Here is a 17,909-nt window from a genome sequence, read left to right on the forward strand (position 1 = left end):
TTGTTGCGCTGATTTCGGTTACGTATTGCTAAAATGCGATATGGAATATAGGGATATTTATGCAATTGTATGCGATGAAATTAAAGGGAACTTGCAAAGTGCGGTTTGATGAAAACTAAAGACCCCAACACCCTGCGCACCGATGATATTCCGCGTCGCGCTAATTCGTCACTTCATATGCGCGTTCCCATGGCAACGGAAACGGCTGCTTCTTGTGTAGAAATTAAGCGCAACATTTTTCAACTTTCTGCTAAGATATATCACGGGACTTTTTACCAGCGAAAATCACGGGGATTATGAAATGTCTGACCCGGTTGTCGATGGAAATCGGCAATTTATGCGGCAAGAAGTCCGGCTTATTTGAAAAAATCGCCCGATCGCTATATCGCGTTTTCTGGAGGGACTGTAATGTGAAGATTTAATGCTTTTCTTGATGCAGAATTCTGCTGAAAATGTTCCTGCCGAATTACAGAGAATATTCCACGGTTTTGTAATTTTTTTTAAAGATTTTTTCCGGGCTTTTTCCCCTTTATTTGATAGGACAGCCAGGTGAGAAGGGGAGAGAAAAAAGCGAGAGAGAGAGAGGGGCAAGCCATGCAGGAGGTCGGATTTTAACCCTGGATCTCTGTGTTTAGGCATCAACCTCTCTCGCCCAACTCTAACTAGCACAACCCGGCCACTCTGGCCAAATTACGCACAAGTTTCCGCAAAATTACGCAAGAATTCTCCCCTACACCAACTGTAAAAAATGAACAAAATAATGATTTTAAATATCTGATGACGGAGAGGAATATCGATGCGTTCACTGCCAACTTCCACAGCCGATAGCCATGCGTCAATTAGCCAATGTCGATTTATCTCTCAAAAATCTTACGTTTGGACAATTTTATAATAGTTACAGGACTATCCCTTTCCTAGCATTGACTTTTGTGTTTTTTGGCCTGTCCTTTCCTGGGGCGTGCCTATGTTTCCACATTTCAAAATAAGGGCCTATGTTCCCAACATTTCAAAATAAGGGCCAATGTCAGATTTCATCCCCCTTTCTCCCAATTTGGTAGCCAAATACACCCAACCTATTATCCAGTAGCAGTGGACTACAGATGGAATGTAGGCTAACCCTTCCTAACCCTAACATAGGGCCGAATTTTAAGAAAAATCTTAGAAATGTGGGAACATAGGGCCGAATTTTAAGAAAAATCTTAGGAAATATAATATGGGAACATAGGGGCCTAATTTTAAGAAAAATCTTAGAAATATGGGAACATAGGGGCCTAATTTTAAGAAAAATCTTAAACATAGGGCTGACCCCCTTTCCTAACTTTGACTTTTGTGGTTTCTGGCCTATCCTTTCCAAATGTTTCACTAAGTCAGAACTCATTTTCTTGTATTTATAAATCTGATAATTGATCATTTTGATTTAGTCAAACAGTCTTATCTTATATTTATGACTAAATATCTCAAATTTATGACTTAAGACATTTTTTAATTTATTTTTTTATTTCATTTTCAGATTTGACTTCTTGCCTCAACTCATAGTTAGAATATATATATACATATACTGTACTGTATAACGATATATATATATATATATATATATATATATATATATATATATATATATAAAAATAACATTGAACTGTGTGTGTGTGTGTGTGTGTGTGTATATATATATATATATATATATATATATATATATATAGAGCATACATACAATTCAGTATGTTTTATTTATATATATATATATATATATAGCATACATACAGTACAGTATATTTTATTTATATATATATATATATATATATATATATATATATATATATGTCATAAAGTACAGTATATGTTATTTTAGTGCTTTTAGTTTTTTGGGTTCTCACTTCTAACATTTGATTTTGTCTTTTTCCGTACATTTTTAAAATCTGCTGCGGGAACTGATCACTGGTCCGTCGGGACATAAACAAGACCGAACTGAAAGCACATTTTGGATAAAACTCTGCTGTAACTCAGATATTTAACAAACTGTTCTAACTCTCGCGTGTTTTTCGGTCACCACCCGGTACTTTTCTTGTCGCTCCGGTGTTTTTAAGCGTGTCTGACTGCTCGCCACTCTCTCTTTAAAGCTTTGTATTTAATTTGTCATGATGTCAAATTATCAATAAAAACAAAACCCAAAACTGATGTCGACTCATTTGTTGGCTGCTGATTATTAAAGTGCTCATATTCTGCTCATTTTTCAGGTTCATAATTGTATTTAGAGGTTGTATCAGAATAGGTTTACATGGTTTAATTATCAAAAACACCATATTGTTGTACTGCACATTGCTGCAGCTCCTCTTGTGGCCCTGTGTGTTGAGCTCTCTGTTTTAGCTACAGATTGAGGCATCTCACTTCTGTACTATCTTGGTTGGCAGTCGCACATGCTCAGTAGTTAGGTAAGGACTACTAGCCAGTCACAAGCAGAGTATGAGGGCGTGCCCTGACAGTAGCTAGGTAAGGACTACTAGCCAGTCAGAAGCAGAGTATGAGGGTGTGTCCTGACAGTACCTAGGTAAGGACTACATGAGCTAGCTAGCTGTTTCTCTAACTTCAGTCAGTACAAGGCAGGATTAGCCCGGGAGACTTATTCTAAACGAGGGCACACTTCACACTTAGCGTGGAATACCTGCAGAACAGGGACATGGAAGTAGTTCTTTGGGTGATTATGGTGAATTAGTGTGTTGTAGCAGTGCTTTGCCATTCAGAACGCTGGTTAGCCAGCTCGTTTCGGCTAATGCCGCGAGAGCGTGCAGATTTTGACCAGCCACCCGGGGTCTGAAGGCAGGACACATTCAGACGCATTAAAAGTTTCCTCAGAACAGCATGGATGGTTGTTTTTTCAAAGTGTGTAATAGTATAGTATGTCAAAAAATTATAAAAAGTCAGAGTATAGTATGTCGAAAAAATTCATAAAAAGTCATGGTATAACATGCCGAAAAAAAGTGATAAAGAAGTCATAGTATAGTATGTCAAAAAGTCATTGTATAGTCCATCCATCCATCCATCTTCGTCCGCTTATCCCGGTGTCGGGTCACGGGGGAGCAGCTCCAGCAGGGGACCCCAAACTTCCCTTTCCCGAGCCACATTAACCAGCTCTGATTGGTGGATCCTGAGGCATTCACAGGCCAGGTTGGAGATATAATCCCTCCACCTAGTCCGCGGCTTCCCCGGGCCTCCCCCAGCTGGGACGTGCCTGGACCACCTCCCTATGGAGGCCCGGGGGCATCCTCACCAGATGCCCGAACCACCTCAACTGGCTCCTTTCAACGCAAGGCAGCGGCTTACTCGAGCTCCTCACGGATGACTGAGCTTCTCACCCTATCTCTAAGGGAGAAGCCTCCACCCTCCTGAGGAAACCCATTTCGGCCGCTTGTACCCTGGATCTCGTTCTTCCGGTCATGACCCAGCCTTCATGACGCAAGGTGAGGTAAGGAACGAAACTGACCGGTAGCTCAGAGCTTTGCCTTCTGGCTCAGCTCTCTTTTCCCGTCCAACGGTGCGATAGATTGAATGTAATACCGCACCCACTGCGCCGATTCTCCGACCAATCTCCCGGCTCCATTGTCCCTCACTTTCGCGACAAAACCCCAAGGTGCCTCGAACTCCTTCACTGGGGGTAAGGACTCATTCCCTACCTGGAAAAGGCACTCCATCGGTTTCCTGCTGAGAACCATGCCTCAGATTTAGAGGTGCTGATCCTCATCCCAGCCGCTTCACACGTTTCGAAAACCGATCCAGTGAGTGCTGAAGGTCACCGAGCGATGATGCCATCAGGACCACGTATCTGCAAAGAGCAGCGATGAGATCCCCAGCCCACCGAACTGCAACCCCTCCCCACCCCGACTATCTTGATATCCTGTCCACAAATTTACAAACAGGATTGGTGACAAAGCGCAGCCCGGGAGCGCCAACCCTCACCTGAAACGAGTCCGACTTACTGCCGAGAACCCGGACACAGCTCTCACTTTGGTCGTACAGGGTGGATGGCCCTGAGAAGAGACCCCTCACCCCATACTCCCACAGCACCTCCCACAGTATCTCCGGGGGACCAGGTCATACGCCTTCTCCAGATCCACAAAACACATGTAGACCGGTTGGGCATACTCCCAGGCCCCCTCAGGATCTTTTGCGAGAATGAAGAGCTGGTCCGTTGTTCCACCGACCAGGGACGGAATCTGCATTGTGTCCTCTTCAACCCGAGGTTCGACTATCGGCCCGAATCCTCCTTTCCAGCACCTTGGGTAGACTTTACCAGGGAGGCTGAAGTGTGATACCCCTGTAATTGGCACACACCCTCTGGTCCCCCCTTTTAAAAGGGGAACCACCACCCGGTCTGCCACTCCTTTGGCACTGTCCCAGACTTTCCGCAATGTTGAAAGGCGTGTCAACCAGGACAGCCCCTCCACACCCAGAGCCTTGAGCATTTCTGGACGGATCTCATCAATCCCGGAGGTTTGCCACTGTGGAGTTGTTTGACTACATCAGTGACTTCCGCCTGGGAAATTGACGTCCCCCATCATCCTCCAGCTCTGCCTCTAACATACAGGGCGTATTAGTCGGATTCAGGAGTTCCTCAAAGTGCTCCTTCCACCGCCCTATTACCTCCTCAGTTGAGGTCAACAGTGTCCCCTCCTTACTGTACACAGCTCGATGGTTCCCCGCTTCCCCCTCCTGAGGGGGGCGAACGGTTTTCCAGAAGCACCTTGGTGCTGACCTAAAGTCCTTCTCCATGTCTTCTCCAAACTTCTCCCACACCCGCTGCTTTGCCTCTTTCACAGCAGAGGCTGCAGCCTCCGGCGCCGGTACCCTGCAACTGCCTCCGGAGTCCTCTGGGATAACATATCCCGGAAAGACTCCTTCTTCAGTCGGACGGCTTACCTGACCACCGGTGTCCACCATGGTGTTCGTGGGTTACCGCCCTTTCGAGGCACCTAAGACCCTAAGACCACAGCTCCTCGCGCAGCTTCAGCAATGGAAACTTTGAACATTGTCCTTTCGGGTTCAATGCCCCCAGCCTCCACAGGGATGCACGAAAGCTCCGCCGGAGGTGTGAGTTGAAAGTCTGTCGTTACAGGGGCCTCCTCCAGAACGTTCCCAATTTACCCACACTACCCGTTTGGGCTTACCAGGTCTGTCCAGAGTCTTCCCCCACCCCTGACCCAACTCACCACCAGATGGTGATCGGTTGACAGCTCCGCCCTCTCTTCACCCGAGTGTTCCAAAACATACGGCCTCAGATCAGATGAAACGATTATAAAATAGATCATTGACCTTGCCCCTAGGGTGCTCTGGTACCAGGTACACTTATGAGCATCCCTATGTTCGAACATGGTGTTTGTTATAGACAATCCATGACTAGCACAGAAGTCCAACAACAAACAACCACTCTGGTTTAGATCAGGGAGGCCGTTCCTCCCAATCCGCCTCTCCAGGTATTTTCCGTGAACCATCACCTTATCGTGGTGGAGAGGTTTGTGTGTCTCTGTGAACCTGAGGGCTGTGTTTTCTGGAGCTTTGTGCTCCTGGTAGGGTCTCCCACGGCAAAGTGGTCTCAGGTGAGGGGCCAGACAAAGACTGGTTCAAAAACCCTATGAATAAACGAGGTACAGATGGAGTGACCCTGCCGGAGGAAGCCCGGGCCCCCGTCTGGAGCCAGGCCCAGATGGAGGGCTCGTCGGGGAGTGCCTGGTGGCCGGGTTTGCCACGGAGCCCGGCCGGGCACAACCGAAAAGGCTACGTGGCTCCCATCTCTCCAGCCCATGGGCCCACCACCTGTGGGAGGAACCGCTGCTACCGGGTGGCAGTGAAGGTCAGGGGCCTCGACGGACCAGACCCGGGCAGCAGATGCTGGCTCTGGGGACGTGGAACGTCACCTCTCTGTGGGGAAGGAGCGGAACTGGTGCGGGAGGTGGAAGCTACCAGTTAGATCTGGTGGAGCTTACCTCACGCACAGTCTTGGTTCTGGAACCATACTCCTGGATAGGGGTTGGACTCTTTGTATAGTTGTGATGGCCAAATGAAGCTTCATGAAGCATTGTCTTTATTTTCCGAGCCCACTAGATGGCACTCTCTGTTCAACAAAGGTTTGAGAATACACTGAATTGCAATGCCTAAGGCCTTTCTCTTAAAACCAAGACCGCCATCTAGCGGGCTCAGAAAATAAAGATAATGGTTCACGAGCTTCATTTGGCCATCACTATAGTATAGTATAGTATGTCAAAAAAGTGATAAAAGTCATAGTATAGTATGCGAAAAATTCATGAAAAAGTCATAGTATAGTATGTCAAAAAGTGATAAAAAGTCATAGTATAGTATGTCAAAAAGTGATAAAAGAGTCATATTGTATTATGTGAGAAAATTCATAAAAAGTCATAGTATAGTATGTCGGAAAAATTCATAAAAAAGTCAAAAAATAGTATGTCGAAAAAGTCATAGTATAGTATGTCAAAAAAATTATGAAAAAGTCAGTATAGTATGTCGAAAAATTAATAAAAAGTCATAGTATAGTATGTCAAAAAAATTATGAAAAGTCAGTATAGTATGTCGAAAAAATTCATAAAAAGTCATAGTATAGTACAGGCAAAAGTTTGGACACATCTCATTCAATGTGTTTCTTTATTTTCATGACTATTTACATTTTAGATTCTCACTGAAGGCATCAAAACTATGAATGAACACATATGGAATTATGTACTTAACAAAAAGTGTGAAATAACTGAAAACATTTATACACTTATATTTTAGATTCCTCAAAGTAGCCACCCTTTGCTTTTTTGATAACTCTGCAAACTGCTTGGTGTTCTCTCAATGAGCTTCATGAGGTAGTCACCTGAAATGGTTTTTCACTTCACAGTCTGCTTTGTCAGGATTAATTAGTGGAAGTTTTTTCCCTTATTAATAAAAACCTTTTGGCCTGTACTGTATATATATATATATGAGCCTGAAAATATTGTGAACAAATTAATAACATAACTAATTACACTGGTGGGACTGTTCAGACTGAACACTTTTCAATACTCATCTGGATTGAAGCAGCAAACATTCAGTGTAAGAGTAAAAACATGACATAATATTATTTATAATACGTTTATTTGATTCACAGCTGCTCCATATAGTGTTTTTGCCTTTAAAGGTTATCAACCTATTAGTAATTATTCTGCTGCTTGTACCTCCGAACTGAAATCCATCTGAAACAAACTAAACTGGAATTAAATAAAGAAGTAGTCAGAAGATATTAGAGTTATGTAATGGCAAAATTACATTTATGCATGGTTCTTTTATATTCTTGTCTTATTTCTGTTTTTAGTTTTGCTCAACGATGCTGAAAGTGAGTTTATCTCATTCTCACATGTTGATTCTGACTCTCACTAAAATACCGTGAGCAGATCGGAGCAGACTTTTTCATTTTTAAGTCCCAAAAACGCCATCACCGTCTAAACAAAAGGCACATCTGATAAAATATTTTGTCGTTTTCACTTGCAAGCTTTGCTGTGGAAACAGGGCCTAAGTTTCACTCAGGTGTTTGAGAGAGATAAGAACCAGTTATTGATAAGGTCACTTTATATTTTACTCTGATTCTGTCAAGGGCTGTGGTTGAATTATTGTCAACAATATAAACTTTTATTCAACTTAATGAAGAGATATTTCTATTATTTTAGATATATATTTTACCTGAAGGTGTCATAATATTCAAGTAATAGTATGAGTGTTTCATGTGCCTCTCTGTGTGTATGTGCTCGTTGCAAAAGAAGCTGTGTGCAGTCAGTTGAGGAAGAGGTTCAAGGAATGTCCCAGATGAACAGAAAGTTAAGCTGAGTCATGAAATTGGTTCACGCCTTCATGGCTTAAAGGTGCAGATAAACACAAACTCAGGAAATGTCACGAAAAGGAGAAGAGGAAGAAAAGCACGCTGGCTTGCATACTGCAAAATGCAACCAGGTGCATCAGGAACATTTTTGGCATTCTGCATTTGACATTATATGTATTGGGATATACTATATCTTTCCCTGTCATACTAATGGTAGTATGGGCATTGCAATGCAGCCAGTCTCTCTCTCAAAGCGCTCCTCTTCCAGGAATGAACAAAGCTTGATACCCCTCCCTCCTCTTCCTCCTCTCAAACACAGCCAGCTCCACTCTGTGTACATAATTCCTTGTTCCCTCCCCTTCAGAGCTACAGTTTGCAGATGGGTGTAACCAACATGCTGGGGAAGTACAACAGCGTATCACATGCTGTTATTACATCAGAGCTCAGACTAGATTCATTTCTCAGGAAGTGACACTCAAGACAGTCAGACAGTCGTTGTCACTGAGCGAGAGGTGAAATGGCGCAGAAAGGAGTTCAGCTGGACCCGGAAACCTTCTCTTGTTCCATCTGTCTGGATCTACTGAAGGATCCGGTGACTACTCCCTGTGGACACAGCTACTGCATGAACTGTATTAAAGGCTTCTGGGATGAAGAGGATCGTAGGACAGCTACAGCTGCCCTGAGTGCAGGAAGACGTTCACACCGAGGCCTGTCCTGCTGAAAAACACCATGTTAGCAGCTTTAGTGGAGGCGCTGAAGAAGACTGGACTCCAAGCTGCTCCTGCTGATCACTGCTATGCTGGAGCTGAAGATGTGGCCTGTGACGTCTGCACGGAGAAAACTCAAAGCCATCAAGTCCTGCCTGGTGTGTCTGGCTTCTTACCTGCGAAACACCTTCAGCCTCATTTTGAATCAGAGACATTCAAGAAACACAAGCTGGTGGAGCCGTCCAAGAAGCTCCAGGAGAACGTCTGCTCTCGTCATGATGAGGTAATGAAGATTTTCTGCCGTACTGATCAGCAGCTTATCTGTTATCTCTGCTTAATGGACGAACATAAAGGCCACGACACAGTCTCAGCTGCAGCAGAAAGGACTGAGAGGCAGAAAAAGCTCGAGGGTCGACAGACCATCCAGCAGAGAATCCAGGGACGGAGAGAAAGATGTGAAGCTGCTTCAACAGCAGAGCGGAGGCCATCGATCGCGCCGCCCGATAAAGCAGTGGAGGACAGCGAAGATCTTCACCGAGCTGATCCGTCTCCTGGAGAAAAGAAGCTCTGATGTGGAGCAGCAGGTCAGATCCCAGCAGAAAAGGGGAAGAGAGTCGAGTCAAAGAGCTTCAGGAGAAGCTGGAGCAGGAGATCACTGAGCTGAAGAGGGAAGACGCTGAGCTGAAGAAGCTCTCACACACAAGGATCACAGCCAGTTTCTACCAACTACCCCTCACTGTCACCACTCAGCCAATCAGCATCCAGCATCCATATCCGTCCTCTGAGCTGCTTTGAGGACGTGACAGCCCGGCCGTGTCAGAAGTCAGAGATAAACTACAGGACGTCCTGAGAGAGGTGGACAAACGTCTCACTGACAGGGACTGAAGTGGACGTTTTACCTGCCACAACCAGAGCGCAAGACCAGAGCTGGATTCTTAAAATATTCACGTGACATCACACTGGATCCAAACACAGTAAACACACAGCTGTTATTATCTGGGGGAACAGGAAAGCAACATTCACGTTTCAACAACAGTCTTATTCTAGTCACCCAGACAGATTCACTGGCTGGGTTCAGGTCCTGAGTAGAGAGTCTGACTGGACGTTGTTACTGGGAGGTGGAGGAGAGGAGGAGTTTCTGTAGCAGGCCGCATACAAGAATATCAGCAGAGCAGGGGGTCGGAGGAATGTAGATTTGGGCAACGAATGACAAATCTTGGGCGTTATATTGTAACAACAACAAATATATATTTTGGTCCAACAAAGTCCAAACTCCCGTCTCAGGTCCTGGGTCCTCCAGAGTAGAGGATGTACCTGGATCACAGTGCAGGTATTCTGTCCTTCTACAGCGTCTCTGAAACCATGACTCTCCTCCACAGAGTCCAGACCACATTCACTCCAGCCCCTCTTTGCTGGTCTTGGGGTTTTATGGTTGGTCTGATGGAGACTCTGCTGAGTTGTGTAAACTGAAATAGACAGAAGTCATTTAAGGGTTAAATTCTGTCATTCTGAGACATTTATTTATTTAAAAAGAGGAAAACTTCTCTAAATTGCAGCTTGTTAAATGAGAATATTTTCTGGTTCCTTCACTCCCTCGAGGCTTTTCTGCATTTTGATGCGCTTTTTTAATTTTTTGACCCATTCAAGTCTTTTTGTTGATGCTTTTTGATACATTTTCAGTGTTTATTTTACGGTGGTTTTTATTGAAAGATTTTTGATGAACACACACACAACAACACACACACACCCCCCCCCCCCCCCGCGGGCCCCGGGGGGGGGCTCGCTAAAAAAAAAAAAATTTTAAAAAAAAAAAAAAAAAAAAAAAAAAAAAAAAATTACACACACAAGACCAAACACACAAAACTCTTTCCACACACACACACACACACACACACACTCAACAAACACACACGTGGACAAACATGTACACCGGACGCACACTGAACACACACACACATGGACACACACACCGCAGGACACGACACCACCCGGACACACACGGTTACACACTGACACACACACACACATGGAAACAAAACGCGGACACACCGGACACACATGGACACACATGTACACACACGGACACACACTGTACACACATACAAACTCACACACACACACAAACACACTCTGCTGAGTTGTGTAAACTGAAATAGTCAGAAGTCATTTAAGGTTAAATTCTGTGTTTTAACTCTTAAATAATATAATAATTATTTAGTCTCCATGTTTGTAGCTGAGAGATGATTGTTGTCTTTTTCATTTGTTTAACGTTTTTGTTGCTTTTCTTACTTTTTGCTTTTATAAAAAACATGTCACTTTCTTCAATATCTATCTGCTTTTCTAAACGTTTTTTGTACATTTCTTTGACGTCTTTGTTTGCATGTATTGACCGTTTTAGAAGTGATAGAGATGATTTCTGTGTGTTGATGAAAACCATCGGGGAGCCCCAGAAGCTCTCAATGTGCTCAGTTGAGATCTGTTATTTTACCTTTGATTGTTGAAACAAGGACGATATGTTAAAAAGATCTTTACCGAGATGATCTGGAGATATTAGCTGTTTGTTATTCATGTATTTCTCCCGGTTATGTATCTGCGGGACAGGGAAGATGTCTGTTAAATACGCCGTGTCTTAATAGTGTATATAAGGGTGTTTAGGTTGTATGTTAATATAGACAAGTCGAAGAAAATCTTTCAAGGTGGCAGAAATGCTTCAGGACATTGTATTTCTGAATATATCTGATATGTTTGGCATTTTATCTCATACATTTTGTCACCACTATAGAAATAAATACTTTTAAATCCAAAAACATCATTCTTGTGACTTGATAATCCCTCTGGAGTGACTTGTAAGACCTGTTGCAGATACTAGGCAGTAACATACGAAAGGTTTTCAGGCTCCAACTGTGTGGGACCCCTCAAGCATAAAAAGAAGGGTTGTTTGGTGGCCATTTAAATATTCATTAAGTATGGCAACCAAACGTGAACAACTGGAAAACTTGCTTGTAAATTCTAATATAGATTTTATTTATTTACTTTTAGTGTGTATAGAGCCAGCATATCTCCACCAGACTCCATGTAAATAATCAGGAGGAATGGGCAAAAATGTCAGTCTCGATGTGCAAAACTGATAGAGACATACCCCAAAGCGACTTACAGCTGTAATCGCAGCAAAAGGTGGCGCTACAAAGTATTAACTTAAGGGGGCTGAATAATTTTGCACCCAATATTTCAGTTTTTTATTTGTTTAAAAGGTTTGAAATATCCAATAAATTTCGTTCCACTTCATGATTGTGTCCCACTTGTTGTTGATTCTTCACAAAAATTACAGTTTTATATCTTTATGTTTGAGGCCTGAAATGTGGCAAAAGGTCGAAAAGTTCAAAAGAGCGAATACTTTCCAAGGCACTGTATATATATATATACACACACACACACACACACACACACAGAGAGACACACAGACACACACACACACACACACACAGACTTACACACAGACACACACAGACATACACACAGAGACACACACACACACACACAGAACCACACACACACAGAGACACAGACACACACACACGCCACACACACACTCACACAGAGACACACACACACACACACACAGAGACACACACACACACAGAGACACACACACACATACACACACATACACAGACACACACACACACACACAACACACACACACACACACACAGACAGAAACACACACAGACAAACACACACACAGACACACATATTTTAAATTTCTTTTTTGATTTTTTTTTCACTTTCGATTTTTTTTGGAAATTTATTTTAAGGCGTTTTTAAATAATTTAATTTCTTTTTTCTTTTTTTGTTAATAAAGTTGTATCCTCCCTCAGGCTCTCCCTGTACCTGTTGTTAATAAAGTTGTATCCTGTCTCTCAGGCTCCCTGTACCTGTTGTTAATAAAGTTGTATCCTGTCTCTCAGGCTCCCCTGTACCTGTTGTTAATAAAGTTTTATCCTGTCTCTCAGGCTCCCCTGTACCTGTTGTTACAGTTTTTCGATCTGCAACGACAGTGGCAGCACAACTGGAGTCACATGTGCAGAACTCAAACTCCAGTCTGCACAGCAGCAGTTCATGTGGACCAAACTTCTAGTTCGTTTTCATCCGCTTGGAACACAGTTTTCAAAACTCTACACACTTATCCCATGACTTTAACCACAACGTACAGCACACCGTAGTTTACAGCACTTTGTTCAAATGCTAACACACTGCTGTCAAAACTGTTAACCACACATTCAAAACAGAATAGATTTCAGTCTGGTGCCTATCACACACTGCTGATTGCAATTTAAGCTGAAAGCTAAAATTAAAAATTTAAAAAGAAAAAACACAATATCTTTACAATAGTAAAACTGAGTTCTTACTGTTTTTCAGAAAGTAATGGAGGTGAAAGCAATAGAAACACCACATTCATTAGTATTTAGAGATGATGCAGACATCCAATGTGGTGAAGAGAACTTGCCACATGATGCTGGAGAGAGGCAGGATTAGTCACACTATTCGTTGGTACTGTTATGTACCTTTAGTTTTTTTTTCCCCAGTAATTCCATAAATTACTAGAGACAAAATACTTTATTGAAGAAAACTGCTGATTTTCATTCCTTCTTGTTTACCTTATGTAAAACTGGTATGTTATACAATCTATATTTTTTCCTTAAATAAACTGTTGAGTAGTGTCAAGTCACTCCAAATTGTTCAAACTGTAAAGATGAAAAAGTTTGTAATTTTATGTATTGGTGTTTGATGCTAGTGTTTTTACCCTCAGTGTGTTCTGAGTGACAGTGTGTGTTATCTCAGTGAGGCCTGTGCATACTGTTTTTGAGATGTGTGTTAAGAGTTGTGTTGCTTTGAATGAGTTTTGCAGGTGATGTGAACTGTTTAGCTCAGGTGACTGTAGGTAGTGCAGACTGGAGTTAGAGTTCTGCACATGTGACTCCTGTTGTGCCCACTGTCATTTAGCAATCGGAAAAAACTGTAATAAAGTTTTATCCTGTCTCTCAGGGTCCACCACGTACCTGTTGTTAATAAAGTTTTATCCTGTCTCTCAGGGTCCACCTGTACCTGTTGTTAATAAAGTTTTATCCTGTGTCTCAGCGCCACCTGTACCTGTCCCTGTTGTTAATAAAGTTGTATCCTGTCTCCCAGGGCCACCTGTACCTGTCCCTGTTGTTAATAAAGTTTTTATCCTGTCTCCCAGGGCCACCTGTACCTGTTGTTAATAAAGTTTTTATCCTGTCTCCCAGGGCCACCTGTACCTGTTGTTAATAAAGTCCTGTTGTTAATAAAGTTGTATCCTGTCTCTCAGGGCCACCTGTACCTGTTGTTAATAAAGTCCTGTTGTTAATAAAGTTGTGTGTGTTCCAGGGCCACCTGTACCTGCTGGTGACCGACCAGGGCTTCCTGCAGGAGGACAGTCTGGTCTGGGAGTCTCTTCACAACGTCGAGGGAGACGGGAACTTCTGCGACTCCGACTTCAGGCTGTGTCATCCTCCGCAGAGAGCGCCGCCGAACGCCACCGCCGCCGCCAGCCTGGCGCCCAGCGCCCAGGACCAGCAGAGACAGATCGACCAGGTGAGACAGGTCGACCAGGTGAGACAGGTCGACCAGGTGAGACAGGTCGACCAGGTGAGACAGGTCGACCAGGTGAGACACGGACTAATTAATGGAAACACGTTGCATTTATTGGACTTAAAAAATACGGTTAAAAGTGTGGACCCTACACACCAGACTCCATGTAAATAATCAGGACTTTTAGCGTGTATAGAGCCAGCATATCTCCACCAGACTCCATGTAAATAATCAGGACTTTTAGCGTGTATAGAGCCAGCATATCTCCACCAGACTCCATGTAAATAATCAGGACTTTTAGCGTGTATAGAGCCAGCATATCTCCACCAGACTCCATGTAAATAATCAGGACTTTTAGCGTGTATAGAGCCAGCATATCTCCACCAGACTCCATGTAAATAATCAGGACTTTTAGCGTGTATAGAACCAGCATATCTCCACCAGACTCCATGTAAATAATCAGGACTTTTAGCGTGTATAGAGCCAGCATATCTCCACCAGACTCCATGTAAATAATCAGAACTTTTAGCGTGTATAGAGCCAGCATATCTCCACATGTAAATGGGTGAATTAAGGGTCTATTTCAACCAAACCAGAGTGGTGATTGTTGGAACAGTGGAAAGATGAACCAAGACGGCTTTTGGTAGTTTTATTTAGTTTCTGTCCACTTTGAATGAAGTGTGTTTTACACACAAACACAAACAGATGCACACACAACACACACACAGACAGACACACAGACAGACAGACAGACAGACAGACACACACAGACAGACAGACACACACACACAGAGACACACAGACACACAGTTCAGTTCCGACCTGCGGTCCTTAGCTGCATGTTATTCCCCCCTCTCTCTCACATTCATGTCCATGCTGTCCTTTCCAAAATAAAAGCCTAAAAATGACATGAATCTTAAAATAAAGAAATTAAGATTTCCAAAGAAAGAAAGCAGCTGGCTGTCGATGACTCGAGCCTCGTGACTGATGACTCTGTGATTGGTCCCTCTCTGTGTTGGCGTTATATAGGACTACCTGGTGGCGGTGTCCCTGCAGCAGCAGCAGAGCGGGGCCCCTCAGCGACCTGGAGTTGGCCGACAGCTCCAACAGGAAGAATACCAGCAACAGCAACAGCAACCACAGCAACAACAGGGATCGCCTGCTGCAGCAACGCAGGTACAGGTGTATCTGAAGTCTCTTTTATATAGTCCTTAGTGGTCCCCTAATACTGTATCTGAAGTCTCTTTTATATAGACCTTAGTGGTCCCCTAATACTGTATCTGAAGTCTCTTTTATATAGACCTTAGTGGTCCCCTAATACTGTATCTGAAGTCTATTTTATATAGACCTTAGTGGTCCCCTAATACTGTATCTGAAGTCTCTTTTATATAGACCTTAGTGGTCCCCTAATACTGTATCTGAAGTCTCTTTTATATAGACCTTAGTGGTCCCCTAATACTGTATCTGAAGTCTCTTTTATATAGGCCTTAGTGGTCCCCTAATACTGTATCTGAAGTCTCTTTTATATAGGCCTTAGTGGTCCCCTAATACTGTATCTGAAGTCTCTTTTATATAGACCTTAGTGGTCCCCTAATACTGTATCTGAAGTCTCTCTTATATAGACCTTAGTGGTCCCCTAATACTGTATCTGAAGTAGGGTTGGGTATCGTTTGGTTTTTTTTCGATTCCGGTGCTAAATCGATACTTTTAAAACGGTGCCGGTGCCTCAACCGGTACTTTTCAATAAAGTTTAAAAAAAAAAGAAGAAGAAAAAAATAAGGGTAGTAAACAACAGTCAGTAACTTGTTTATTGCTAAGGCCATGGTCAAAATTAAAGATTTAATAATAATGTAATAACTATAACAATAACAATAACTTATTTCACCAGTATATTGCTGTTGAACCCCAGATGGGAAAAAGGGTATTTTACAATTACTGTGAATGCACCACGAGGCTACCTGTTTTAAGTGAGTGCAACCGTCTGTGTTGTTTAATTCGACAACGGCAGCTGCAAGTGAAAGCACCGTCTTGTGTTGTTTAATTCCGCCTTATAAACATATATACGTACTACTACAATTACAGTATACTACTGTATATCTATGAATTCGACAACGGCGCAGCTGCTCGCGCTGCAGAGCAGACTGTTACATCCTGCTGTTGAAGTCCTCCACAGTGAAATACAGTCACACTTTACACTGTTTAACGTTAGCGGTTAGCATTTTACCGGTGTTTAATCCAGCTGATAGCTAAAGGTAGGCTAACGTTACATGCTGTCAGGTGTGGTGAAAAGTCAAGAACCGAAATGAGGCAACCGAAACTTTCGTTCTTATTTGGTCTCGTTACTACCGTTTACGCCGGCACCGGTTCCTTATTGGCACCGGAGTTCGTACCCAACCCTAACTCTGAAGTCTCTTTTATATAGACCTTAGTGGTCCCCTAATACTGTATCTGAAGTCTCTTTTATATAGGCCTTAGTGGTCCCCTAGTACTGTATCTGAAGTCTCTTTTATATAGACCTTAGTGGTCCCCTAATACTGTATCTGAAGTCTCTTTTATATAGACCTTAGTGGTCCCCTAATACTGTATCTGAAATCTATTTTATATAGGCCTTAGTGGTCCCCTAATACTGTATCTGAAGTCTCTTTATATAGACCTTAGTGGTCCCCTAATACTGTATCTGAAGTCTCTTTTATATAGTCCTTAGTGGTCCCCTAATACTGTATCCAAAGTCTCTTTTATATAGACCTTAGTGGTCCCCTAATTCTGTATCTGAAGTCTCTTTTATATAGACCTTAGTGGTCCCCCAATACTGTATCTGAAGTCTCTTTTATATAGACCTTAGTGGTCCCCTAATACTGTATCTGAAGTCTCTTTTATATAGGCCTTAGTGGTCCCCTAATAATAAAATAATAAAAATACCCCCCCCCAGATATTAAAAAGTTTAAATATTTGAAAAAAGGCGACACAAACCTCGCAAGAATCGAACGAAACTTAGAAATCAGCGACACCAAAAAGACTTGAAAATAAGGACCTAAACAACAACGTATAAATAGTTTTTTCCTAAAAATCTTCCGACTTTATTGCTTTAAATAAACTGACCATTTGACAGCGAGTAACGCGATTAAACAGAAATGATCCGTGATCAGACTCGGGCGATTAAAGCGCCGCGCAAATATTCCCTTCTCTTCGATGTGAACGAGCCCAAAGCTCCTGTTGTGTTGTTGTTTGTGTAGTTGTTGTCATGGTGATGATGATGATGATGTCGTTGTTGTTGTGTTTGCAGGTCAGAGGTCAGGGTCACAGCAGGGCGCGCCGCAGAGAAGGAGAAGGACTTCGGACTGTGTCGTCCTATAGACTCCTTTTATTATCATTGTAATCTATTGAGACCACGACACACACACACATATATACACACACACACAGATATACAGACACACACACACACAGACACAGACACACACACAGACAGACAGATACATACACAACAGACAGACATACAGAGACACACACACACACACCAACACACACAACACGCACAAACACACACACACACACACACACACGCACTGACACACTGACACACACACACACACACACGCACAGACACGCACACACAGCACAGACACACAGACACACTACAGACACATACAGAACACACAAACAACACAGACAACACACACACCCACACACACACACACACACACACCCAGCTCGATGCCAAACCCCAGTGCTTTCTTTGATAAACAGTT

General features: G+C 42.9%; 1 protein-coding gene across 1 annotated transcript in view; it reads left to right on the forward strand.

Annotated features, from left to right (window-relative positions):
* Positions 1 to 17,536, forward strand: part of LOC120570963 (ubiquitin carboxyl-terminal hydrolase MINDY-1-like) — a gene marked incomplete at its 5' end in the record, with an annotated part of 39,578 nt that extends 22,042 nt beyond the window's left edge. Inside the window, 3 exons of the mRNA XM_039819649.1 lie at positions 13,957 to 14,163; positions 15,190 to 15,336; positions 17,444 to 17,536. Of these exons, the coding sequence (XP_039675583.1) occupies positions 13,957 to 14,163; positions 15,190 to 15,336; positions 17,444 to 17,536 (447 nt within the window). The remainder of the gene's footprint in view (positions 1 to 13,956; positions 14,164 to 15,189; positions 15,337 to 17,443) is intronic.
* Positions 17,537 to 17,909: the final 373 nt, after the last annotated feature.

The sequence above is a fragment of the Perca fluviatilis genome, chromosome 13, assembly GCF_010015445.1.
Source record: "Perca fluviatilis chromosome 13, GENO_Pfluv_1.0, whole genome shotgun sequence".
In the NCBI taxonomy this organism is placed as follows: Eukaryota; Metazoa; Chordata; class Actinopteri; order Perciformes; family Percidae; genus Perca; species Perca fluviatilis.